The 22,621-nt window shown below is 49.8% G+C and overlaps 9 protein-coding genes across 9 annotated transcripts; 6 read left to right on the top strand and 3 right to left on the bottom strand.

The window, feature by feature from the left end:
• Window positions 1-34: 34 nt before the first annotated feature.
• BDR25DRAFT_339469 (WD40 repeat-like protein) lies at window positions 35-3,795 on the bottom strand (the record flags this gene model as incomplete). The annotated part of the gene is made up of 4 exons (XM_033693392.1): window positions 35-709; window positions 798-3,186; window positions 3,273-3,733; window positions 3,778-3,795. 4 exons carry the CDS (start codon window positions 3,793-3,795, stop codon window positions 35-37), a joined length of 3,543 nt encoding a protein of 1,180 aa, XP_033553303.1.
• A 313-nt stretch (window positions 3,796-4,108) lies between these two features.
• BDR25DRAFT_210723 (DUF757-domain-containing protein) lies at window positions 4,109-4,616 on the top strand (the record flags this gene model as incomplete). Its single annotated transcript, XM_033684661.1, has 3 exons — window positions 4,109-4,133; window positions 4,187-4,508; window positions 4,559-4,616. Coding segments are annotated over 3 exons (405 nt in total), but the record flags the coding sequence as incomplete, so codon positions are not given.
• A 653-nt stretch (window positions 4,617-5,269) lies between these two features.
• On the top strand, window positions 5,270-9,604 carry BDR25DRAFT_252471 (P-loop containing nucleoside triphosphate hydrolase protein). Its single transcript, XM_033686180.1, has 3 exons — window positions 5,270-5,748; window positions 5,798-6,461; window positions 6,509-9,604. The coding sequence occupies exons 1-3, from the start codon at window positions 5,276-5,278 to the stop codon at window positions 9,584-9,586; spliced, it is 4,215 nt and encodes a 1,404-aa protein (XP_033553301.1). The 5' UTR covers window positions 5,270-5,275; the 3' UTR covers window positions 9,587-9,604.
• Window positions 9,605-9,923: 319 nt separating this feature from the next.
• BDR25DRAFT_339466 (uncharacterized protein) lies at window positions 9,924-13,894 on the top strand. Its single transcript, XM_033693391.1, has 2 exons — window positions 9,924-12,977; window positions 13,028-13,894. The coding sequence occupies exons 1-2, from the start codon at window positions 10,060-10,062 to the stop codon at window positions 13,629-13,631; spliced, it is 3,522 nt and encodes a 1,173-aa protein (XP_033553300.1). The 5' UTR covers window positions 9,924-10,059; the 3' UTR covers window positions 13,632-13,894.
• A 47-nt stretch (window positions 13,895-13,941) lies between these two features.
• Window positions 13,942-14,755, bottom strand: BDR25DRAFT_252467 (uncharacterized protein). The gene is made up of 2 exons (XM_033686179.1): window positions 14,474-14,755; window positions 13,942-14,379 (listed from the first exon to the last, which is right to left on the bottom strand). Exons 1-2 carry the CDS (start codon window positions 14,738-14,740, stop codon window positions 14,275-14,277), a joined length of 372 nt encoding a protein of 123 aa, XP_033553299.1. The 5' UTR covers window positions 14,741-14,755; the 3' UTR covers window positions 13,942-14,274.
• A 168-nt stretch (window positions 14,756-14,923) lies between these two features.
• BDR25DRAFT_277596 (phospho-2-dehydro-3-deoxyheptonate aldolase-like protein) lies at window positions 14,924-16,978 on the top strand. Its single transcript, XM_033687625.1, has 5 exons — window positions 14,924-14,989; window positions 15,058-15,183; window positions 15,273-15,407; window positions 15,458-16,520; window positions 16,587-16,978. The coding sequence occupies exons 3-5, from the start codon at window positions 15,356-15,358 to the stop codon at window positions 16,876-16,878; spliced, it is 1,407 nt and encodes a 468-aa protein (XP_033553298.1). The 5' UTR covers window positions 14,924-14,989; window positions 15,058-15,183; window positions 15,273-15,355; the 3' UTR covers window positions 16,879-16,978.
• A 141-nt stretch (window positions 16,979-17,119) lies between these two features.
• On the top strand, window positions 17,120-18,094 carry BDR25DRAFT_339463 (uncharacterized protein). Its single transcript, XM_033693390.1, has 2 exons — window positions 17,120-17,313; window positions 17,365-18,094. Exons 1-2 carry the CDS (start codon window positions 17,142-17,144, stop codon window positions 17,790-17,792), a joined length of 600 nt encoding a protein of 199 aa, XP_033553297.1. The 5' UTR covers window positions 17,120-17,141; the 3' UTR covers window positions 17,793-18,094.
• A 1,624-nt stretch (window positions 18,095-19,718) lies between these two features.
• Window positions 19,719-20,718, bottom strand: BDR25DRAFT_300455 (uncharacterized protein). The gene is made up of 2 exons (XM_033689376.1): window positions 20,248-20,718; window positions 19,719-20,200 (listed from the first exon to the last, which is right to left on the bottom strand). Exons 1-2 carry the CDS (start codon window positions 20,502-20,504, stop codon window positions 19,948-19,950), a joined length of 510 nt encoding a protein of 169 aa, XP_033553296.1. The 5' UTR covers window positions 20,505-20,718; the 3' UTR covers window positions 19,719-19,947.
• A 277-nt stretch (window positions 20,719-20,995) lies between these two features.
• BDR25DRAFT_66148 (uncharacterized protein) lies at window positions 20,996-22,506 on the top strand. The gene has a single exon (XM_033698893.1). It carries the CDS (start codon window positions 21,132-21,134, stop codon window positions 22,245-22,247), a length of 1,116 nt encoding a protein of 371 aa, XP_033553295.1. The 5' UTR covers window positions 20,996-21,131; the 3' UTR covers window positions 22,248-22,506.
• Window positions 22,507-22,621: the final 115 nt, after the last annotated feature.

Here is a 22,621-nt window from a genome sequence, read left to right as displayed (position 1 = left end):
TCTATCACATCAAATCATCAGTTTTTCTATCATACTACGTCAGGCTTACATCCCAGTCTATCCGAATAATTTCCACCCCAACGCCACATATCAAGACTCGTGCTTCCCCGCCCTCTTGCCATAGAACATCCATGCTGGACACATCTGCTACACTCGTCGTAATCTTTTGGATTCGTTTGATTTCCAAGGCGTCCCCTGCTTGTGGTGGATTGGGGACGACTTCCCATAATCGAACACATTGATCGTTTCCGCATGTTACTACGAAGAACTGCTTATGATGTTGAAGGATGGCGCAAGCAGTTACGGCGGATGCGTGGGCGCGTAGTACGATGATCGGAGGGTGGTTGTATGTGTAATCTAGATCTGTGGATGAGGGAGATGTGAGGAGGAATGATAAGCTACAGTCGTCACCGCCTGAGACTACGAGCGTTGTGTTTTGGCCAAGAGAAGCGGAAGCCAAGGCTTTTGAAGTATTCTGATGGATTTTTGCAGGATCTTTCCAGGCTAGAGGTTGAGGTGGTTGAGGATCGCTGGTATGTGGGCGGAGGATGGAAGACGGTAGGGGCCAGAGAACAGCGTGGCCGTCTGTGCCAGCTGTCATGATGGAAGTGGAGGAGAGAAAGATGCATTGGGTGAGGCAGGATGTGAAGTAGACGCCTTTGGCGAGTAGGTGCCATTTCACAGCTGCGGTAGGGGAGTGGCTGTAGACCTTGGATTTTATTAGATTAAATAAGAGATAGAGCAGGAGGAAGACAGTTAAAGAATTTAGGAATGAAGGGATGGGAAGAAAGGCGTACTTTAATCGTTGAGTCTGAGAATACCATCGCAATGACAAATACAGTCTCTTCATTACCCCCCTTTTTGGACTCTCGACGTACGTCAAACGACATAATTCTCAGATCCGAATGCTCGCTTTCCGGTTCGCAAATGGACTCGCACACAGCGAGAAGATCCACAGTCATAGCACGTGGTAGAATGCGGACTCTCCAAACGTAAAACTCCTCGCACCCGCCGCTGCTGAAAAGGTATTTGCCGTCTCCAGACCACTGCAAATGTTGAATGCCAGTAGTGTGCTTTCGCAGCGTTCGCAGGTAATTAATATCACCGTCCACATAATCAAAGATCTTGATATCAGTGTCCTCGGCACCAGTAGCAATGACCTGCCTCGATGTTCCATCAACATCTGCCTTCGAGATTGCTACGGTCTTGATTTCTCTTCCGTGTCCGCCTGACCGGATAGTCTGATGAATCGGCCTGTTCTGAATACACACATGCATATTCGACGCCCTAGTCCATACAAGCGTAGATGTGCCAGCGAGGACTTGATGTTGATATGACCAGCTTCGGTGTGCGCCACCAGTCTCGACACTCATGCGCTCTTCCTCGTCGGTTGTGTTGTAGAGAACGAACTTGGTGCTCGAGAAACCGTACACCATCAGAGAGCCCATGTCGTAGTATATTCCCTCGAGATTCGGTCCAACTGGGACTGCAAGGTTATGCACCAGTGTTACAGAATTTGTGTTAAAGTCAACATAGTGGATTGCAAGGCATCCGTCTCTCCCAACAGAGTACAAATGTCCATGTGATGGGACCGTTATGAGAAACTCAGGCTGTGACGCCATGAACATCATTGCTGTAACGGTTTCTTTACCGTGAGCCTTGTCGATTATTCGAATCATAGAGGCCTGGCGTTCTTCGCAGTTCGCAATCGGGACTGAATATGCCGCCACCGAACCGCGGCGAAATCCAAGGAGAAGGTAGCTAGTTTTCCGGAGAGTGTCCACGTACGCCATGCTTGTAATGACAAAGCCTGTCAGCAATTCCGATAAGGGTACATTCATTGTCCTCGATACAGTAGGTTTTTTCTTTTCCCGGTAATCTACAAAGAACAGCCGGGCAACTTTCTGTCCAACCAACGTGACCAAAAGCACTAAATGAATAGAACCAAGATCACCATTGATTCTTTTCGTAAACATAGACCCAACTTTCCCTTGGACTGTGCAAATTTTTGTCAGCTTGAATGAATCCTGCTGGTAGGCATAAATAGTTCCGCGTGAGCCAGCTACAAATGCTAGCCCGGGTGAAGTTTTGTCAACCTTGAAGCCTACCGGGCGTGACGGCTCAGCAGTGCAAATCGAGTACCCGAGCATGTCCTCTCTATAGTCGATGAGCTTCGAGCCCACAACAACTTCGTTTCTGGAGGAGTCGAGCGCCGATGCAAGAGTTTCAAGGTAGACCTTCCCGGAATTTGTGGTCAGGATGAATGACGAGCGATCAATGAAGGCGTAGCTTCGAATGAAATCTGCCACTTTCGATGATTTATGCGTGGGGAGTTTTTGTAGAGGCATAACATCATCTGTGGATGGTTGGCCTAACGATACTATATCTTGGACGCTGCATTCAGAAAGACGGGGCCCAAGACTGGAAAACGGTCCTCGGGATAGGGGTAATAACAAGCAAGCAGCCATGTGGCTGTCTGCAGCACCAGAAATCAAGTTTAGCAAGCCAGAGGAATGGCGAAAAATGGTCGTAGCCCAAATGTTTTTGCCATTATGGAATGCAAAGGTGCTGAACTGCCTGAGGCCAAATTGTGAAACATTAGCCTCTGAGGGACTGCCCGCTCTTTTTTGAACGAGTTTCCATAAGCGGACTGTTGCATCTTCCCCAGCGGAAATCATGTAGGTACCGTCAAGCTCTGGTAGATCAAGGAAGCGGATCGTCCAGACACGGGAGAGGTGACCCCAGCCAGTTGCTAGACATGTTGGACCAGAGGTGTCCGAGTCGAAAGCGGTATTGCTAAATCCAGTATGCCGTGTTCTCTGAACCTCTATGCCATCGTTAGAGCCAAGTACGGACCTTGAAATGTCTGATATATCCCAGACTCGGATAGTACGGTCATCACTGCAGCTTGCTAGTAGTCTCTGGGGTTCCTTTTCACCTGGTAGATGTAGGTCATGCGATATGTGTACTCCAAATATTGAGCCTTCATGTCCGAGAAAGATTCGGTGTATGCACGAGTACGATTCGTTATTCACTTCCCGTGTCCACGACCATACGATTATTTCTCCAAAGGCGGTCCCAGCAGCAGCTAGGATATGCTCGTAAGACTCCCAGAGCAGATGTGCAGAATACAGAATGGAGCGAGAACTTGACCGAAGGTCTGAGATATGTAGGCTTAGGGGTGTTCTAAGGAAGAAGTAAGTTCCCGGTTGAGAGACTGTTGAGAGGATTGTGCTCAGCGCATTAAACGTGAATCGTGATTGGAAGAGTACCTCTTTGTGGGCTCATTTTCATCTTGTGTATCGTCGATGCGCTTCACGATGAGCTCAAGGAGTGTATTGTGAGCGGTTATAGCTGCACAGACCGCCTCAACAGGTTCTGAAGAATCTGGAAGCTTAAATGACCCAATGGCTATATCAAGGATCCAGTCTGCTGCTCGCGCGAGAAACGACAGCTGTTGCCTCTCAACAGCAACGCCAATATCGGAGTCATTGATGGAAAACTCGATCTCCAGGGCTCGAACCACGAATCCCCCCCAGAAGATAAGAATCACATGATGCTGTGTTTTTGGGAAGACAGAAATTCCATGGATAGTTTGATTTTTGAATATCTGCTCCGTGGAGATGTGCCTGGGGTTTTGTCCAGTATACAAGCGCAAGTATGGCCCCTCTGCGGCGAAAAGCAATGGGCCATGAGTGGCTAGAGCTGTTACCGGGACCCGAGTGCATTCATGCTGCCCAAGTCAATAGTATTCACATGCTAGAGGGCCCCACGTACAGTCAGGGTGGGTGGCATTGGAGGAGGATGGAAGTAAGAAGTTGATGATAGTAGTTGGTGATAGAAGTTTGGTGTTGAGTCAGCGAGGGGCAGTGGCGGGGTGGCCCTGGCTCCTACTCGAAGAAATTTACAAAGACAGCCGTTTCTTCTTCTATCGCTCATCTACTCACCGAGAACCATAAAAACTAATCCTAAACTTTCATACACAGTCAGCAAAATGTCTCTCGGACCCGCGGGCGCCAACATTAATGCTGAAGAGGCCGAGAACTTTGAGGATGTATGCGCACACTCGAATCACAGTCACCGAGATCTGCACTTATCTGTCACGTAGATTGAGAAGCAATTCGCGGTCAAAGGTCCACGAAACCCTTTTGGGATACGCAGGGCGCGCACTGACAGCAAATGGTAGTGGTCCAACATATGGAGACGTATTGGAAGATCCTCCAATTCAAACGCGGCTCAGAACTAAAGCTCACCAAATACGACGACGAAATCCTCGAACACTTCAAGAAGGATTTCCCCGAATTCGATCCAAAAACAACAATTAATGAGGACGATATGAAGAGCAAAGAAGGCAAGGAGCGATGGCGGAAGTTCATCATGAAGTATGAGAAGAAGATTGAGGATTTCAACTTCGGAGCCATGCTTAGGTCGAACCCTGCATTTGAGTATGGCGAGAAGGAAACAATATTTGCGGTGCGGATGCAGTTCTACGCTATTGAGATAGTGCGGTAGGCTAAATGACCCAGCAGGTCTGTTGAAAAGCTACTGATCTGCATAGGAATCGGGAGGGCCTCAACGACTGGATCTACGAAAAAGCGCCCCCTGAGTCGAAGTAGCCACGGAGCAACGAGAGGCTCCTCAGGATCCCGGATTCTACACTATAGGGCGTTGAACCTACGGACGAATCTCCATCCGCTTTCCTCCTGTCGGTTTCAGAGGTCTTTAGGACTGCCCCTACCGTGACCTTTGTTCATCGTCAAGCTCTGCGGCTGAGGCAAAGTTAGCTTGTCAAGGGCTGGAGTAGGTGGGCCTGGCTAGAACGGTTGCGTTGGAGGATTCGGTAGGAACAAGCCCTTGGTTTGAATTGGCATGAGCTCCCCTCGAGCCATCGATTTCGCACGATCCTCCAGCCATCTAGCCCTAGATTTTTGGTACCATTGTCCTGTAGATAATATGACGTGAAGCTCCAGACGGTGTATATTCGGACTGAATTCTTGGCGGGAAAGTAGAAACGGATGAATTATTGGGCATAGATCGGCAGTGAAAGTTACTACGCGGTGATGATGTTTGTGGATGCATCCAATGTCGTGGAAGAGAACAATATCAAGAGCAACAAAGGACCATGCAACCTCTTCACTGCACTAGTCCGCTTTTGGCAATATCGACGCCATTTCATCCTGCTACATATTAATATTTCACATTTCTCTGGCAATTGCAAATTCCGTCTCTCACAAATTTTAGCACTAAAGAGGGAGCTTTTATCGCCTCGATAGCAATGTCTCCAGATTCGGATCATACGTTTGAGCAAGAGAAGGTGAATATTCAAGATGAAGAGGAACAGGAATTCATGCGGAGAGTGGGATGGAAAGCCCTATTCGGTTTCATGATGCAGAAACACCTCCCGGTGCTCTGTATCGCCGCGTTCTGCGCTGCAATTGCTGCCCTCATTCTTCCGGCTATGTCAGTAATACACGGCCTCCTATTCCGCCAGTTCGCGAGCTTTGCATCCGGAAACACAACTGGCACTGTAATGCTTCAAAATGTTTCCAGGTATTGCGTATATCTCACAACACTGGCCACCCTCAATTGGCTCGCCAACAGCATATACTTCACAACGATTTTGACTTTTGGGGAGCTTCAAGCACGGAGTGCGAGGATACGGATCTTTAATAACCTGCTTGGAAAGGATATGGAATGGTACGATAATAGGGAGAGCGGAGTTGCAGCATTAGTTCCAGGGGTTCAGATGTAAGTGCATCGTCGTCCGTGGTTTTTGCCCAAGCTCACCAAGTTACAGGCAGATTCGCGATCTTCAACTAGCATGTTCCGCCCCTCTCGGAGAATGCGTCCAGTGCTGTGTAATAGCCGTCGGTGCTTTATCGATTGCGCTATACTCCTCCTGGAACCTTACTCTTGCCATCATCTGCACTATCCCAATTGTGTACCTTGTCATGAGCTTCCTATCGTCCAAGATTTCAAAACGAGCACACGAACAAGCGGATAAGCTCCAGCAAGCTCTAAAGCATGTAACAAATGCAGTCTCGAGCATCGAGACAGTCAAATGCTTCAATAGCGAGAGATTTGAGCTCCAAAAGTACGGCTGTGTTATTACCCAAGCAGGATATTTATACAATCGCCAAGCGAATCTCCGGTCGGCTCAGATAGGGTTCATGCAGTTCGTCACGTACAGTATGTTCGTCCAGGGCTTTTGGTATGGTAGTTATTTGGTTACTACAGGACAGAGGAACCCAGGCCAGGTCATGACAACATTTTGGGGCGCTCTAATAGCTGTCCAGGGCATTACTGGTTTCTTGCCTCAATTCATTGTCCTCCAGAAGGGAAAGATAGCTGGTGCACGACTCTTAGCCACAATAACCCGGCTATCAAAGCAGAACATAGATTCTGAAGTTCAGGGAGGCGAAAAGCCGCAGCGCTGTGTAGGCGACATTGAGTTCAAGGAGGTATCCTGTTCACTTTCCAATTCCTCCGCATTTGCTGATATTGCTAGGTCTCATTCGCATATCCTACGCGCCCAGACCAACAAGCGTTACGTGACGCAACGATATTCTTTCCTGCTGGCGATACCTCATTTGTCATTGGAAGAAGCGGATCGGGTAAAAGTACTATCGGGCAATTGCTTGTAAGATTCTATGAGCCCACCAGCGGCACCATTTCCCTGGATGGAGTTCCACTTCCCAACCTGGACGCTGGCTGGCTTCGAGAGAACGTCACACTGGTCGAGCAACATAGTGTGCTATTCAAGGACACCGTTCGGCACAATATCGCTTTAGCAAGAAGAGGCGACGGGGTCGCACATGGGGAGGTAGAGAGCGCAGTCAACTTTGCTCTGTTATATCAAATGATTCAAGATCTCCCCAATGGCCTCGACACAGTGGTTGGAGCAAAGGGCAGCTCGATGAGCGGCGGCCAGAAACAGCGAATGGCACTAGCACGAGCTCGTATTCGCGACACTCCTGTGCTGATATTGGATGAGTCCACGAGTGCCCTCGACTATATTACACGGTCCGCAATTCTTGAAGCAACACGGACCTGGCGTCGAGGAAAGACCACGATTGTCATCACCCATGACGCCTCCCAAATCCTTCCAGATGACTACGTGTATGTTCTAGACTATGCTCAAGTCGTGCAAGAAGGGCGCCGAAAAGACATTGAGGCTCAGTCCGGCTCCTCCTTTCATAGATTTCTCATCTCGAATATCAGCGAACGAAATGAAGAGGATGGGTCACCAGACAATAATACTGACGAGATAATGTCTCTTTACTCGACGCCTTGGGTCGCTCCCACTCGACCACTCTCTGCAAGCCTCTTGGGAGAGCAGCTTCAGTCGCCCTTCTTCAGCCCTATCTCACGAGATGCAATCAGAGACGAATCCTTCCTTGTCTCCGGATCGGGAAATGGCTCGATTGTAACCTTAGAGCTAAGAAGGAACTCAAACGGTGCTCTCAGAGTCCCTCCATTTGCTGCTCTCGGATTGGAAATGAGGCACCACGAACAGCCCACGTCTCGTCATGGACGGCCATGCTCCGGCACTTCTTCTCCTGCTCCTTCCAGTGCTCCTCATCGCACGCCCTCGCACGCGCCGCCTTTAAGCTCACCTTCAACTTGGCAGAACACTATTGACGGTCTGGAAATACGAAACGTGGGGGAAACTGGAGAGAAAATAAGCTTGAAGGACCTCAAGCGCCGAAGCCACGATAAAGATTCAGAAGGCTCCGTCCCTGGTGTCAAATCCCTCACGATCAGGGAGATCCTTGCGACCACTTGGCCTACTCTAAACTGGCGTTGCCGTTTGGTTCTCATTGTTGCTTTCGCATGCTCTGCCATCCACGCTGCATGCACACCCACATTTGCGTTCGTCTTGGCCAGACTCTTATCTACTTTTTATATCCCTTCCAACCAGCAAAATATGACCCGGGCTTATGCTCTTTCCATTTTTGGCATCGCTCTTACGGATGGTTTGGCAACATGGGGATTCCATTTCTGCTTCGATTATTGCGCCCAGGCATGGATAAATAGCATGAGAATGGAAGCCATGCGCCGGATACTCGACCAACCTCGAGAATTCTTCGACCGTGATGAGAACAGCGTTTCGAGGATTGCAGAATGTCTTGATCACTTTGCCGAAGAAGCTCGCAACCTTCTGGGACGCTTTGTCGGCATTACGGTGGTTGTTATGATCATGATCCTCATCGCAATTGTGTGGAGCCTGATTACTTGTTGGAAGGTTACTCTTGTGGCCCTTGCTACCAGCCCGATTCTATATGCAATTACGACATACTACAACGCGATTAGTGGAAAATGGACAGCTCTGAGTAACGTAGCTGATGAAGATGTTGGGGAGGTCCTACACGAGACATTTACTAGTATCCGGACGGTGCGGTGTCTAGTGCTCGAGGAAGTCTTCCGCAAGAAGTTTGCCGCGACAATCGCTACTGCTCTGAGGACGGGGTTGAAACGCGCAGTCTATTTAGGACCTATATTTGGCCTTAATTACACTGGAGTCCTCTTTGTCGCTTCGCTTCTCTTCTGGTATGGTACCAAGCTCATCGAGAGAGAGGAATTTTCGACCAGGAACATCATCCAAACATTCTCAATCTTGCTGCTGAGCATCAACCATGTCAATTTCATGATTATGTACGTGCCGCAGATTAGCGCGGCAAAGGATGCCGGATCCAGACTCCTCCGTCTATCGCGTCTGCCACAAGATTCACACGAGCATAAGGGCAGTGTGCAACTCCGGAGAGCAGGCGAAATAATGTTGAACGATGTCGATTTTGCCTATCCTACGAGGAAGAACCATCGAGTTCTGCATCAAGTCAACATCAGTATCCGTCCTGGAAGTTGCACTGCCATTGTTGGCTCATCAGGCTCTGGCAAGTCTACGATTGCTGCATTACTTCTGAAATTGTACGAGACGAAGCCGAGTGTCGATGGCAGAGGCTTGCCAGCTCTTACGGTATCAGACCGAGATGTCAACATCTTACACACCCCTACGCTGCGTTCACGGATGGCCATTGTCTCACAAACTCCAGTGCTCTTTCCAGGGACTATTGCAGAAAATATTGCATACGGCCTTGACTCGTCTTCAACCCGAGCAATAAACAGTATCCGGGCAGCCGCATCCGCCGCAGGGATCGATGATTTCATCACCGGTCTCCCACAAGGTTACCAGACTGTTGTTGGCGAGGGTGGCAGTGGGCTTTCGGGAGGCCAAGCACAGAGAATTGTGATTGCTAGGGCTCTTATTAGAAAGCCGGACATCCTGATCTTGGACGAGGCTACTAGCGCGCTGGATGCAGAATCGGCGGGGATCGTTCGAGATACGGTCCAGAGACTTATTGCAGAGACAAGGGGTGGGGAAAGGAGTGGCAAGGAGCAGAGGGGGATGGCTGTTATTATTATCACTCATGCGAGAGAGATGATGGCTATTGCTGAGCATATCATTGTACTAGATGAAGGGAGAGTGGTGGAAGAGGGGTCTTTCAATGAGCTGAGACGGAGGATGGGGCCATTTTCTTGGTTGTTGAGGGGGAGAGAAAGAGCAGCGCCCACGAGAGGGATATGAGAGTGTGGGATTAAAAAGGATCATAAGGTGGTGTCGTGCAAAGATTGCTCTTCGCACCAGTCAAATCATTCGCTGGGACATGGAAGTCGAAGCTGAAGAAATCATTTTAGATCATGTATAAATTTAATAGCAATATAAGTGAAGCCTTACTAGGAGATGTCTGGTAGCAGTGCTCAACGAATAAGAAGCAAGTAATAGCATGATGTTGCCTTGCTGCGTATCTCAAGCGCCGTTGCTGTGCCAACCGATTGCGTCAGGTGGCGTGGCCTGTGCGTCCCGCTCTGGGATGTCTGGGGCGCGATTCTTCAGAATGTCAACACAACTCTTTCTCCCTACACACATCTACACTTTCCGTCCACAGCACGCTTTCCGCGCTCTACAGCTGGAAGTTCCATCCTCTTTCCCATCCCAAAACACTTGTTTCCACCTTCTACATCGACCTCAGTTGCGATTGCACGCGGAAATCGGCAACCATGGTCTCCACCCGTGGCCAACGCGGCGTCAAGGCTGCTCAGATCCCCGCTACCGACACTATGCTGAAAGCTCCACCAAAACGCGGCAGTCGTAAGAAGGCTATCGTTGAGGAGGCGCCGGAGGCTGAGCCGAAGGCCGTTGCTACGAAGCGTGGTCGCAAGAAAACAGTTGCTATTCAAGAGCCCGTCGAGGAGCCTGAAGTCGAGGCAAAGTCGGCATCCACCCGCGGTCGAAAGAAGATTGGAGCCAAAGAATCCGTCGAAGAAGCTCCGGAAGTCGAGACAAGGGCTGCATCGACGCGTGGACGCAAGAAAACAGTCGTTGCAGAGGCCGTTGTGGAAGCAGAAGCCTCCAAAGTCGCGACGAAAGCACCGACACGTGGTCGAAAGAAGGCAGTTATCAACCAGCCTGTCGAGGAAGAGGCCCCAGAAGTCGGGGAGAAACCTGCACCAGCACGGGGTCACAAGAAGGCCGCCACGGAGGAGACGCCAGCAGCCGAGCCAAAGTCCACACGTGCCAAAGCTGTTTCCAGGAAGCGCGTCACCACAAAAGCTGCTGTCGAGCCGGAGCCAGAACCTGTTGCTGAGCCAGAGCCACCAAAGAAAGCCACGCGCGGTCGCAAGCCGGCCGCAGCTACGAAAGAGAAGGATGTGGAGACCAGGCCAGCAACTAAGCCTACTCGCGGTCGGAAGCGCGTCGCCGACGAGGAGCCGGAGGAGATGCGAGAGGCTGCCAAACAGGAAAATGAATTCGGCGCAAAGGTCGCTGCTACCAAGACGACACGCGGTCGCAAACGTGTCGCCATCGAGGAGCCTGTCGAGCCCCCCCGGAAGAAGATCGTGGCCGCAGCTAAGAAGACGGCGAAGAAGACTGCGCCCATCCCAATTGTCACAAACGGCGCAGCTGCTGCGAAGAAGCCCGATCGAACCACTCGTGGTCGCAAAGCCGTCCAGCAGCCTCCCTCTGAGCCCAAACCGTCTATGTTGCCTCTCCTGAGTACAGTAAAGGTTCCGAATCCACTGGATGAGAGCGAGGACATTGAAATAGAGAATTCTCCACCACTGATGCCTTCACCGATCAAGTCCAGCACTCAGATCCAGCTAGGGCACGTTGACGAGATTGTTAAGGCCCGAGTTTCTCCATTGAAGGCACCACCAATGAAGCCCATTCCTCAAACTCAGTCTGTAAAACAGGCCAAGGACATTGGCATGAACAAGGCCTCGCCGCTCAAGGCTCCGCCCATGAAACCCATTGTCCAGGTCAAACCATCGCTGGGCCAGGACACTGCGAACCAGATTTCCCCTCTCAGGGCCCCTCCAGTCAAGCACAACATTCATTTACAGTCGGCCGTCATGAACAAGGATGCTACTACGAATCAGCAGTCACCACTCAAGGCGACTCCGTTCAGGTTCAGCAACATCTTATCCCCACGCAAGCTGATGGGCCACATTCAGCCATTCGGTTTCTCGTTGGCCTCCGCTTCGAAACCGAAGGATCTCTCTATCGAAAATGTCGAGGACCCATTTGCAGCGTCGGTCTCCCCCCTTAAAGCGTCACCTTTCAAACCAAAGATCGCGTCACCGCTCAAGGCCCCAGCCATGAAGCCTAATGTCGCGTCACCTATGAAGGCTCTTGACAACGGACTTGTTTCCTTCTCACATTCGCCAGTTCATCAGGCCAAAATCAAGATCCGCACTACATATCCGTTTGCAGAGTATCCTAAGTACCCAAATACCCCTGAAGCGAACCCATTTGTCGAGTATCCCGACGTGTCAAAGACTCCGGCGGTCCCCGCTCAGGGACGCACGACCCCAGAGGCAAACCAATTTGTCGAGTATCCTTCTTTAACGAAGACTCCACTTGTCCGTCCTCAGGCTAGCCCGGCCCCAGAGACGGACCCATTCGTCGAGTATCCAGATTTATCAAAGACTCCGGCAGCTCTTGCAGTGTCTGACGAGACCGCGAAGATAGCTTCCAAGACAGATTCCACGTCGAAGGAGTTCGCGGAGTTCCCCAACTACCCTAATACTCCACATATTGCCGCCCTGTCGGTTGAGACAACCTCGAGAGTCGCTTCCAAGACTGATTCTCCGTCAAAGGAGTTTGCTGAGTTTCCTAACTATCCTAATACTCCAGCACATATTACCATTCCGGCTGCGAAAGCATCCTCGAAAGTTGCTTCCAGCTCACATTCCCCATCGAAGGAGTTGGCCGAGTTCCCGAACTATCCGACTACTCCAATCCACATTACTGCTCCACCTGCTAAGGCTACACCTGCAAATGAGACGACTCCTGCGGTGGAGCTAGCTCCTGAGGTTGAGCACGTCTCTGAAGTTGAGCCAGCTTTTACGGTCGACATTATATCTCCAGGCCATATTGGTGAGACCTCTGTTTGGATCCCTGTACCTGTTTTAGCACCTGTTCCGCCTAATTTTATTTCGCCGGCTGAGTATCAAGATGTATCAATGGAGGATGTTGAGAGTTTTGCGCATGAGACTGAAGATGTCCTAGAAAGGGCTTCGGATAACCAGTCATTCCCTTCCCTCACTTACCCCGAAGTACCCTCCCCGATCAAGTCTGCTCTTCGATCCCCAGCCAAGCAGGATACCAAGACTCCAAAGAAGGCCGTTACCTGGGTCTCTAGCCCACAGGCTGAGCCCAATAGTTCGCTGCTCGTCGACGATGGGGTCCTTTCTGGGACTGTTTTCTATGTCGATGTGATGTCCAATGGAAAGGACAGCAACCATCTCTTCACTCCGCTACTCAAGGATATGGGCGCACAGTGCGTACCAAACTGGACCAGTAAAACCATGGGCATCACTCATGTTCTGTACAAAGATGGAAGCCCGATGACGTTAGAGAAGGTTGTTGCGTCGAATGGCGCTGTGAAGTGTGTCAACATTGGATTTGTTATTGAGTAAGTTCCCTTGCGTTGATTTTATTTATTTAAATACTGATATTCGACAGTTGCGATGAGAAGAAGACGCGCTTAGATGAGACTCCGTATCTCATCAGTCTCTCACACGTTCCAGGCCAGACGCCAGCGAAACTGCCCTCTAATGTATATATGTCTACCTTGGACACGAACAGCTCGGTTCACAGTTCCGCGAAGAGTTCCTTGAACCTACCTTACACCTTCACTCCAGCCCGTACTCCTTCAAAGTATCTAGACAATGATTCCCCAGTCGAGACCCCACTTCAGATGGCTATTCCGGACTCACCGAGAACCATTGACAGCTCAATGCTAAAATGGGCAGAAGAGAGGGCTCAAATTATGCGTGAGGCGGAGGACAAGGAAAACTCCCAGTCCTCCGCCAGGAACGTCTATTCTCCGTCTTTTGCGAAGGCTAAGCCACTTGGAAAAACTCCAAAGACGTGTCCGGTTAAGCAACGTCCGGCCTCATCTGTCTTTGTCACTTCCGTGACCCCTTTCCAGGAGAAACTCCGTGCTGCGAAGCGGAAGAGCGAAGTCTTGGAGCCTCACTATTCGGTAAAGACGCCAATCAAGGGCTTCGGGGTCATCAATCAGGTCAATCCCTTCGCTTCTGTAAAGAGGAGAAAATTCAACTAAGAGATTGCGAACCCATTGTACGACCACTGTAGATGAAAGTGGAGACAATCAGATTGATTTTCTTGGCGTTTTTTTGAGTGGGGTGGTATCAAGTTGCTGTTCATGGAGTTTTAGTGTTTACGAGGTGATGATCGCATCTACGCCGGCGTTTGGGCTGCTTAATAGGACGCCAGCTTAGAATCTGGACATGCATCAACGGTCTGCAGGATAGGTCGTGGTGTAGTTTAGGAGATGTTCTCCCTTTGTATTATGACAGAAGTGTGTTCACTGGATAAAGTCTTCAATTCACAATTGCTTCAATTCTATTGTGCTCTGGCTGACCTACAATTCGGGGTATCTTGGGATGAATATCAGAATGCAGCAAAGCCTCCAGGTAGCTTGCTGCAGTGTGGTAAGGCCCCTACAGACATGCTCGGGCTGCAGGAATCTAGGATGTTAGGGACAGGAACAGACATTATTGAGACATTCACAGAATATCCAGCACTGTCCCCATCCACTGCATAATATATAACTCCTGCATCATGGCATCTTTAGCCATCTCGCAGGGTACCACATGCCTCTCCTTCTCCTTAGATCCTGACACTCCATCTTTATTTCCATGGTAGTGTTGCGTCCGAGGGCATGAGGGTTCTTGTGGATTTGTTCAAGCAGTTCGGTTGACAAAGGCAATCATAGCCTTAACAGCATCACCATCGTGTGCGCGAAGTAATTCCGTGACCTTCACTTTCGAAAGCTCCAGCTCAGAGACCTGACACCCGTTGCGTCAGCATAGGTCTCCCAGAAGACCCTCCTCCAATCCATTCTCCTCTCCCCAAGTAACCTCTGAATAAATTCAAACATACCAGCAATGTAACATCCGCCGCCTCAACCTTAACAGCCTTCTTCTTCTCCGCCATCTCCGTTTTCCCCTTCCCTTCATCCACTTTCAACTCCTTCATCGCCTCCCCCAACGCCTTTGTATCCACATCCTTCTTCTGCCCGGCCTCGTCATCGTGCGCGTCGAGGGCTGACAGTGCGGCGGCCGCTTTGCGGTCTTCGGCGGTGCCGGTTGGGGCTGAGGCATCGGGGACCCCTTCTTGGATGGTTGAGGGTTGCGGTTCTTCGGCCATGATGGTGGGGATGTTAGGAGGGGGTGTTGGTGGCTTTGACCACGCTTTCTTCCCTTGGTGGTCGCCAAGGCTTTCGGTGAACTAGCCAATCAGATGGGTGGGGCGGGGTGATGTGACTTCAGCTTGGAGGTGAGTGCAGCAGGCTAAGAGAGGGAGAAAGACCTCAGGAGCTTGACTTGAACACTTACATCCGAAACTGCGCAGGGTCGACAAGAGAAGGAATTTCGGTAACTTATTTGTTTGTATACGGTGAGTTAGTTTCCCTAATCCAAATTTATGCATCTTTTTCGACTTTTAAAATTTTAAGTCATCTCTAGACACTTGGGAGCATCCATCTATTCTTTCACATTTCCGTTAGTCTAAAAGGGGAACCCCTTCATTCGACATGCATTCTTTCGTAGCTGGAACCTAGTATATTTTCTCTGGGAAGTCCTCTTCAAAGGGTTGGTTAAGCTGCCTTCCCCATGCTTCTTGTCCCATTGTGCACTCGAAATCTGTTGTATCAAATATAGTCTGCTAATCATGAAATCAGATACATGAGCCGAGGGCCTTGTTCAGGGCAGATATCAACTATATATCTTTCATTGGTGGTCTAACTCGAAGGAAATACCTACAATGGTGTCGAACGGTACCGAGTGTGGGGGTCAAGATGAATGGTCCCCCTCATGTAACGCGACTTCTTGTCGTTATCCCCATACTATGCTCACTAGCATCTAGCTTGGCGATCAAAGCCAATAAAACAAGTCGTCACATACGATTCTCAATCCGCACTATCAGCCGCCTTGGCCAAGCTCTCGTCTCTCCCACCCATCGTTACGCCCACCGAAATCGTCAAGCTAAAGTCCAGCTTAAAAGATGCTGCAATGGGAAAGGCCTTCCTTCTTCAAGGCGGAGATTGTGCCGAACTCTTCTCGTACTGCTCCGATGATCCGATTGACTCGAAGATCAAACTGCTCCTTCAAATGAGTTTAGTTCTGATTTGGGGTTCAAACAAGCCCGTAATTAGAATCGGCCGAATGGCTGGTCAATTCGCCAAGCCTCGGTCAAGTCCCACGGAAATGGTCGACGGGAAGGAGATCCCTAATTTCAGAGGCGATATCCTGAATGGCTTTGATCCCGCGGCGAGAAACCCTGATCCTGAGAGGCTGGTTAGTGCGTACTTTCACTCTGCGACGACGTTGAACTATGTTCGTGGACAACTGGCAAGCGGAATTGCGGATCTGCATAATCCGCTTGACTGGGGGCTTGGCCATGTTCGAGATAAAGGGTTACAGGAGAGGTACAAGAAGATCGTACATAGTATATCGGACTCTCTGCGCTTCATGAGGACCGTAGGTGCAGATACGGCTGGGCAACTGCAGACGGTCGATCTGTTCACCAGCCATGAGGGATTGGTGTTGGAGTATGAACAGAGCCTTACTAGGCGCCTCAAGCATCCTGCTGGGAGCATTTCTTACAGTAGCTCGACCGATGGCAAGGGCTGGTACAACACTTCAGCGCATTTTCTCTGGATCGGAGATCGTACCCGGCAAATTGACGGAGGGCATGTCGAATACTTCCGAGGCATTGAAAATCCAATTGGGATCAAGGTTGGACCATCAATGAAGTCGGATGAGCTTGTCAAGCTCCTCGATATTGTGAATCCGACGAAGGAGATTGGGAAAGTGACACTAATCACACGGTACGGAGAGGGGAAAGTGGAGTCAATGCTAGGGCAGCATATTGAAGCTGTTAAAGCTGGTGGACATGTGGTTGTCTGGCAATGCGATCCAATGCATGGGTAACAACTCTCCTCCTATATCCCCCGTTCCTACAAGGCAGCAAGCTCACATAAAAATTTCTGCAGAAACACCCGCAGCACGCCAACCGGCATCAAGACTCGCTCTTTCAGCAGCATTTTCTCAGAACTCTCATCCGCTCTGAAGATCCACAAGGAGCACAGATCTTTCTTAGGAGGTATGCATCTTGAGTTAACTGGCGATGCTGTCACGGAATGTACGGGTGGAAGCGAAGGACTTGAAGATGAGGATTTAAGTCTCAATTACACGACGTACTGTGATCCAAGGCTAAATGAAAAGCAAGCGCTAGAATTGGCGTTTTTGGTTGCAGGACATTATCGTGAGGATGGAGAGCTCTGAGGGTAGAAGGATTGGGGGCCGGTTTGGCGTCAAAAAAGCATGTGTGTATGACTACAAGGTGGCACTAGAGAATGGTTTCGAGCCTTAATAAACACTCTCCTCCATATCCAATGCCCAATCGGCGCTTCAGGATGCATTCCAAATCTACAGCCACATGACTGAACTTTTCGGAGATGGCCCAAGCTCCAAGAATTTCAAGATTGTGACGTTATGACCCTCCCCTCCATCCTCAACCACACTCTATATCCCTAATTATACGCGCAATGGGCTCCTCTGTTTCAAAAATAACTCGAACAGCTGGAGCAAGAGCCCGCAAATATCCAACGCGCGTTCCAAACGTCACAAATAATCCTCCTCGACCTCTGCCACCGCAGCACTCGAAACCAGGACCATCCGTAGATCCTCCTCCACAAGTCAGTGACTCGAATAATCAAGGTAAGCCATGTTTGAGACCTATAGGAATGATGTTGATACGTGATATTGCAGCAATTGATCTCGACGCCCATGACCCGCTCCTCGCCTCCCGCCTCAACACTCTCGGCGCCGTCCAACCAAACCCTCACTACTCCCCCTCGTCAACCTCACCCCTCGATCCTGAGCGCAATATCTCCCCCTCTCGCTCAACAGACCCCAATATGCCACATTTCCCACCCGAAGCATTCTCGAATATTCAAGATAATCCGGCGATTCGGGTCCTGCAGGCTCGACAGAGGATCCAGGACGAGGCAGAGGAGGAGCTGGCGATAGTTGGGAGGAAGGGGTTTCGGGGGAGAAAGTATGTGGATGCAGGGACTATTGGGCTGGCATTGATGAGGAAGGAGAAGGGGGAAGCTGAGGAGAGAATTGAGGATAGTTTGCGGATAAGGAAGGGGAGGTTGAGGGTGCTGGGTAAGGGGGTTGTGGAGGCAGTTTGAAGAATGAAGGGATTAGTGATGATGAAGCAGCATCCGTGCCCGTAGAGGATAAGAGTGAGTGTGAGGGCAAGGCACGAAAGAACATGTCTGAACGATGCCAAAGCCTGTGACGTGGTGGCTAGACATTCCCAACGGTTACAAACGAGTAAGTCTCCAAAATCTACCGGCGGTAGTTCTTTAGATCGAAACGATGAGAACACGATTGAGTACTCTAGCGAGTCTCTACTCGGGAACACCCACCCTGGGAAGGACGACGCTTGTGTACGGAATCGACTCTTCGGAATAGCCTTTGCCAACACGATGTCATTAAAGCTCTTAACAACTACTACTAATTCCCTGCTTCGTACGATCAATTGTTTTTCCGTGAAGTAGAGTTTGGTGGGATGGTATGGAGTGATACGCCACAGACTTGTGGCGCACACCATTACAACTACTCGAAGCTTTTATAGGCTTGTAAGATCAGTATCTGCGAGTCATTGTTGCTTTGCTGTCTTCTGACATGTTTTTCATGACATTTTTAGCTCTTCCGTGTGAGGTTGTTCCTCGATCTGCGAACACTGCCGACCCTCTTTTTCCGTATCGGCTTTATTACTCCGATTGTACTTCATTGTGATAGTCAGTTAAATGGTTTCATTCCTTGCGCTCACTTTTAAGTCCTTACATAGCATCGTAACATACTATCAATATTAAACGCCAATCACCATAGGAATCGTCTCAGCAACCCCACAAGTCGAACATCGTGGAGGTAGCTTCCTTCCATCATACAAGGCGGCCGAAATCCATACAACGTCAAATCAAACTTCCGCATGCTCGAGCGATATTATGACACCGGCGAAGGCAAATTCGACATTGACAGGAAGAAACTGCAAGATAAAAGAGAAAGGAGAAGGCGTAGGTGTAACCCCAAAGAAGACAAAAGAGAGGAATCTACGGAGAGGATCGCGTTCATTTGAGATATCCTGACGCCACACAAGCCCCAGATGTTATCCATGTTGTTTGTCGGAGTGATTCAAGTGAGGACAGCCGATCAAGGTTGGGTGGCTTCAGGGCGGCGGAGAAACACCAGGAGCATGGTCGTAAGTGGGATGAGTCGGGACGTCGGTGCTCTAAGAGCGGTTTGAGACCTTCGAACGGAAGCTCTTCATGGAGTCGAGAAGTATGTTGCATTTGCAGACCCCGACGAAACTACCCTGAAGTAAAATCATCGCCACGAAGTCCTGTCAACCCACCACTAATTTACGTTCAGCCTTCAGTGCTTCTTCTTTGACAATGGCCAACCTTGCATTTCGGTTCCTTTCGAATATCGGCGATACTCTCATGATGATCAGTGGCTAGCATCTCAAATCAACGAGAAGTATAAAGACATGGGCATTAAGTACCGGACACCATTCCGCAAGTTTTTTGCACCGTGCAAGATCAGTTTTGTGAAATTTGTACAAGTATGTGTACTTAACATCAAAGCCATGCAGTCACTAACTCAAGATAGTTTAAATGGGGTAAGATTAAGGACAAGGACCGGCATCCAAAAATGGAACGGACCGCAACTTACAAAAGAAATATTGTCCCATCGAAGAGCAAAATTACTATGGCCTGGCTGGAGCAAAAGCTGAAGCATGCTGGCCAATCCCATCGATGGACCGAGAAGCTGGGCGACATGGTTCAGCCGAACACCATTGTCAAAATACAGCTCCTCGAGACTCTTGAACGGAAAATATCTACTATGGGGTTTGCATCGCTGCAGCTGTCAGTCTGGATTTTGCCGTAGTCTATGGTGTCGTTAAAAGGGACTTCTCGTCCGCCTTTTCAGGCGCGAGTTGGCTAGTCGCTTTCGCCGCATTCCTAGTGGCGATCTTAGTAACTAAGACGTAGTACGGCACAGTGAAAGAAGAGATGGAAGGCGTTGAGCTGGACGATGATGAGATGGATGTTGAAATGCAGGCGTTGGATTTACTGAATGAAATATCACAGAGACTCCCGAACCTTTCCCGTCGTAATGAACCCACCCAAAAAATGATGATGCTGAAATCCCATACCAGCGGAGCGTTCGAAGCATAAATCCAGTACCAAATCCGATGCCACCTATCCAAGCCAGTCCACCAATGCGACGCAAACTCTGAATGATGTACGCCGAACCAATTCCAAACCATGTATCCAGCTAAAACTCCTTATGCTCGTGGATAAAGTTGTTCAACGCCGTCAATGCCTGTATCAACATTTCTTGGTTGACCTCCAGCCCATCCCCACTCTCGTCACCAACTTTGAGCAACCCATCCATTCTCGATTTTCCAGGCCGCCATGACCTGAGTACCCGCCACCGGCTTTTTGTTGTATTGAAGGACGGACACGAGGGGGAGATCTCTTCTTTTTCCCGGAGGACTTGCAATGCATTCAGGATGTCCAGGAAAATACTTTGGAAGTGTCAGTCTCATGATGTCGTTTGATCAGCAGGACGCACCTTTGAGTGAGCTTCACATCATGATCCCAGCCGTATGCTGTAGACTTGAAACTATTCCCTTGTGCAACAATATCGAGAAATACAAACAGACTCTCTTCAATGCTTATACTTTCCGGTGTGTTCGACTTGGTGTTTTCCGTTAACCAGTCCGCCAATTGGACAAAGGTTATTTGATCCATGTGTGCGAAGTCGTAGAAACGATTCGGAACACCATTGAGTAGGTATCTCGCTCTTTCCGCTCCGGAGGGATTTGTCATGGTGGTCTGATGTGAAAGGACTGAAAAACGTTCGAGGTGGGCGTCGGGCTGACAGCAGGTATATGGTGACAAGAAAGGCCAGGACAAGTTCAGTGATTTACACAAGACACGCATGCGACTCTCAGACAAGACCAATCTGGGTTTGTAAATCCTGGATTGTTGATTTTCACAACGGTTTTTAATCGAAGAGCGAGAAGGCAGAGTTGTTCGAGAGGTACCTCTGACACTTGAGCTGAAGCGGTCAGTGGGGCCGATTTGCATGTGAAAGTTGTCCAGGCACAATGACATCAACATGGTAGCCAATAGGAGAAATGTACGGCCCTCTCACTCTCACGGGTGCGCTGCCGTCAGATAGAAGCATCAGGGTGCACCCGGTCAAGATGACGGGGTGGCTCACGCTCGCGGATTGGGTATTTCTGTTTGAGACCCACGAGGACTGCTTCAGAGCGACGGCTCGTGACGTCTTGGCGCATGAAGGATGCAGATTGCGGAACTCCGCTTACAAGATTAGCTGAGTCACAGAGCTCTCGATTATATATCGATAGCTAGAAACTCACAAGCCAGAGCAATCTAGGGGACGACCTGAGCAGAATTTAGAAAAATAAGAGGTGGTACTGTAGTAAGAGAATGCTAGGATATATTTCGTCGACACGCAAGAAGTCCTGCCATGCCTGCGTCAAAAGTAAACGTCGCTGCGACCTCGGATATCCGTGTTGTAAACGCTGCTTTACCAAAGGATTGAACTGCACGTATCCTAATGGTTCGGTCAACGAAGCGGAGGTCGTAGTTCGTCAGACGACACCAGATCTCATTCCATTGACCAACGAAGGAGGGCTGGAAACATCCGAGCTACCTCATAACCTGGCTGCCATTGATCCGGTACTTACATCTTCTTCGGATTCGTCGAGTCCCGAGAGCGTTCAGGAAGAGATTCCATACTTGCAGCCACTTACTGCAGTAATCCTACCGCAGATATGGGAACCTAGGGTGCTTGCGGAAGAAAAGGTTATCTGGATGGCCAAACAGCTCACTACCTTTGTCCAATCCCTCGCGCTTTCTGGTAGCACTCCTTTTTTGCACCACGCACTCTACCGCAACTATCAACCATCCGCATACCAAGACAGCTGCAGCCTCTCCGCCCTGTACCTTCTCAAAACCAACCAAAACCACTCCATACTAACCTCTACCATCGACGCCAAAATCGCGGCCCTCATCGCCTCATCTTCCAGCTGGACACTCGCCGAGCACCTCGCCGCCGTCCAAGCCCTTATTATCTACCAAATCATCCGCCTTTTCGACTCAGACCTAAACCTTCAATCCCTCGCCTCATCCCAAAACTCCCTGCTCGAACTCTGGACCGCACAACTCTGGAAGCGGTCTTTCAACGAGGTGCAATCCTTCCCGACATCCTACACATCCTGGATCTTTTACGAATCCCTGCGTCGCACTGTCCTCATGTCGACATTTCTCCGTGGGACGTGGAGTGCGGTGGGAAATGGCGGGTTATGTGAGGTAGTGCCGATTTTGGCGAGGTTACCCATGACAAGAGATAATAAGCTGTGGGAGCTGGATGGGGAGAGTTGGGGTAGGAGAGCTAGGGAGCAGCAGAAGAGGGGGTGTTTGATTGCGTATGGGGAGTTTACGTTGAGTTTTAGGGTGGAAGAGGAGGATGTGGGGAGTCTGCCTGAGTTTGAGAAACTGTTGCTAGTGGCGTGTAGAGGGGAGGAGTTGAGGGGGTGGTGAAGAGCTGGTGGCGACGGTTAATTCGCAGCATTACTACTCAAGCCAAGTAGGAATACTTCTCCTTGCTTAGGTTTAGTGTAGGGCTGGGTGAAGCAAGGAGGATTACCAGTGTAAATCATCGGCCCAAATATCGAACCTCAGACTTGCGATTTGATGGTGGCAGCTTCTCCTGGTCTTAGTTTTGAGTCTGATACGAGCCCTCGACCAATCTCCGAAGCACTCTTGAGCCTCAAAAGGCGGCACGTGGGCCTGAAAGCTCCCATGCTCCGAAAGCTCCGCCAAGCTCTTCGGAAGCCGTGCGGCCCGCCACCATGGCTTCGTCCCGCCTTCATGATTCGCCGGAACATTGCCCATCGAAGTGAATCAATCGGAAA

This window comes from Lindgomyces ingoldianus, assembly GCF_010093535.1.
Source record: "Lindgomyces ingoldianus strain ATCC 200398 unplaced genomic scaffold BDR25scaffold_3, whole genome shotgun sequence".
NCBI lineage: Eukaryota > Fungi > Ascomycota > Dothideomycetes > Pleosporales > Lindgomycetaceae > Lindgomyces > Lindgomyces ingoldianus.
The sequence above is the reverse complement of the archived record's forward strand: the minus strand, read 5'-3'. Positions and strand labels throughout refer to the sequence as shown.

Excerpts from the sequence above, each read along its gene's own strand:
- BDR25DRAFT_252471 (XM_033686180.1), top strand. The coding sequence starts at position 5,276 with ATGTCTCCAGATTCGGATCATACGTTTGAGCAAGAGAAGGTGAATATT. Across the intron at positions 5,749-5,797 it reads TTAGTTCCAGGGGTTCAGAT|GCAGATTCGCGATCTTCAAC; the intron begins GTAAGTGCATCG and ends ACCAAGTTACAG. Across the intron at positions 6,462-6,508 it reads GCGACATTGAGTTCAAGGAG|GTCTCATTCGCATATCCTAC; the intron begins GTATCCTGTTCA and ends TGATATTGCTAG.
- BDR25DRAFT_339466 (XM_033693391.1), top strand. The coding sequence starts at position 10,060 with ATGGTCTCCACCCGTGGCCAACGCGGCGTCAAGGCTGCTCAGATCCCC. Across the intron at positions 12,978-13,027 it reads AACATTGGATTTGTTATTGA|TTGCGATGAGAAGAAGACGC; the intron begins GTAAGTTCCCTT and ends GATATTCGACAG.
- BDR25DRAFT_252467 (XM_033686179.1), bottom strand. The coding sequence starts at position 14,740 with ATGGCCGAAGAACCGCAACCCTCAACCATCCAAGAAGGGGTCCCCGAT. Across the intron at positions 14,380-14,473 it reads CGGCGGATGTTACATTGCTG|GTCTCTGAGCTGGAGCTTTC; the intron begins GTATGTTTGAAT and ends AACGGGTGTCAG.
- BDR25DRAFT_277596 (XM_033687625.1), top strand. The coding sequence starts at position 15,356 with ATGGTGTCGAACGGTACCGAGTGTGGGGGTCAAGATGAATGGTCCCCC. Across the intron at positions 15,408-15,457 it reads AGATGAATGGTCCCCCTCAT|CTTGGCGATCAAAGCCAATA; the intron begins GTAACGCGACTT and ends ACTAGCATCTAG. Across the intron at positions 16,521-16,586 it reads CAATGCGATCCAATGCATGG|AAACACCCGCAGCACGCCAA; the intron begins GTAACAACTCTC and ends AAATTTCTGCAG.
- BDR25DRAFT_339463 (XM_033693390.1), top strand. The coding sequence starts at position 17,142 with ATGGGCTCCTCTGTTTCAAAAATAACTCGAACAGCTGGAGCAAGAGCC. Across the intron at positions 17,314-17,364 it reads CAGTGACTCGAATAATCAAG|CAATTGATCTCGACGCCCAT; the intron begins GTAAGCCATGTT and ends GTGATATTGCAG.
- BDR25DRAFT_300455 (XM_033689376.1), bottom strand. The coding sequence starts at position 20,504 with ATGACAAATCCCTCCGGAGCGGAAAGAGCGAGATACCTACTCAATGGT. Across the intron at positions 20,201-20,247 it reads GATGTGAAGCTCACTCAAAG|TATTTTCCTGGACATCCTGA; the intron begins GTGCGTCCTGCT and ends ACACTTCCAAAG.
- BDR25DRAFT_66148 (XM_033698893.1), top strand. The coding sequence starts at position 21,132 with ATGCTAGGATATATTTCGTCGACACGCAAGAAGTCCTGCCATGCCTGC.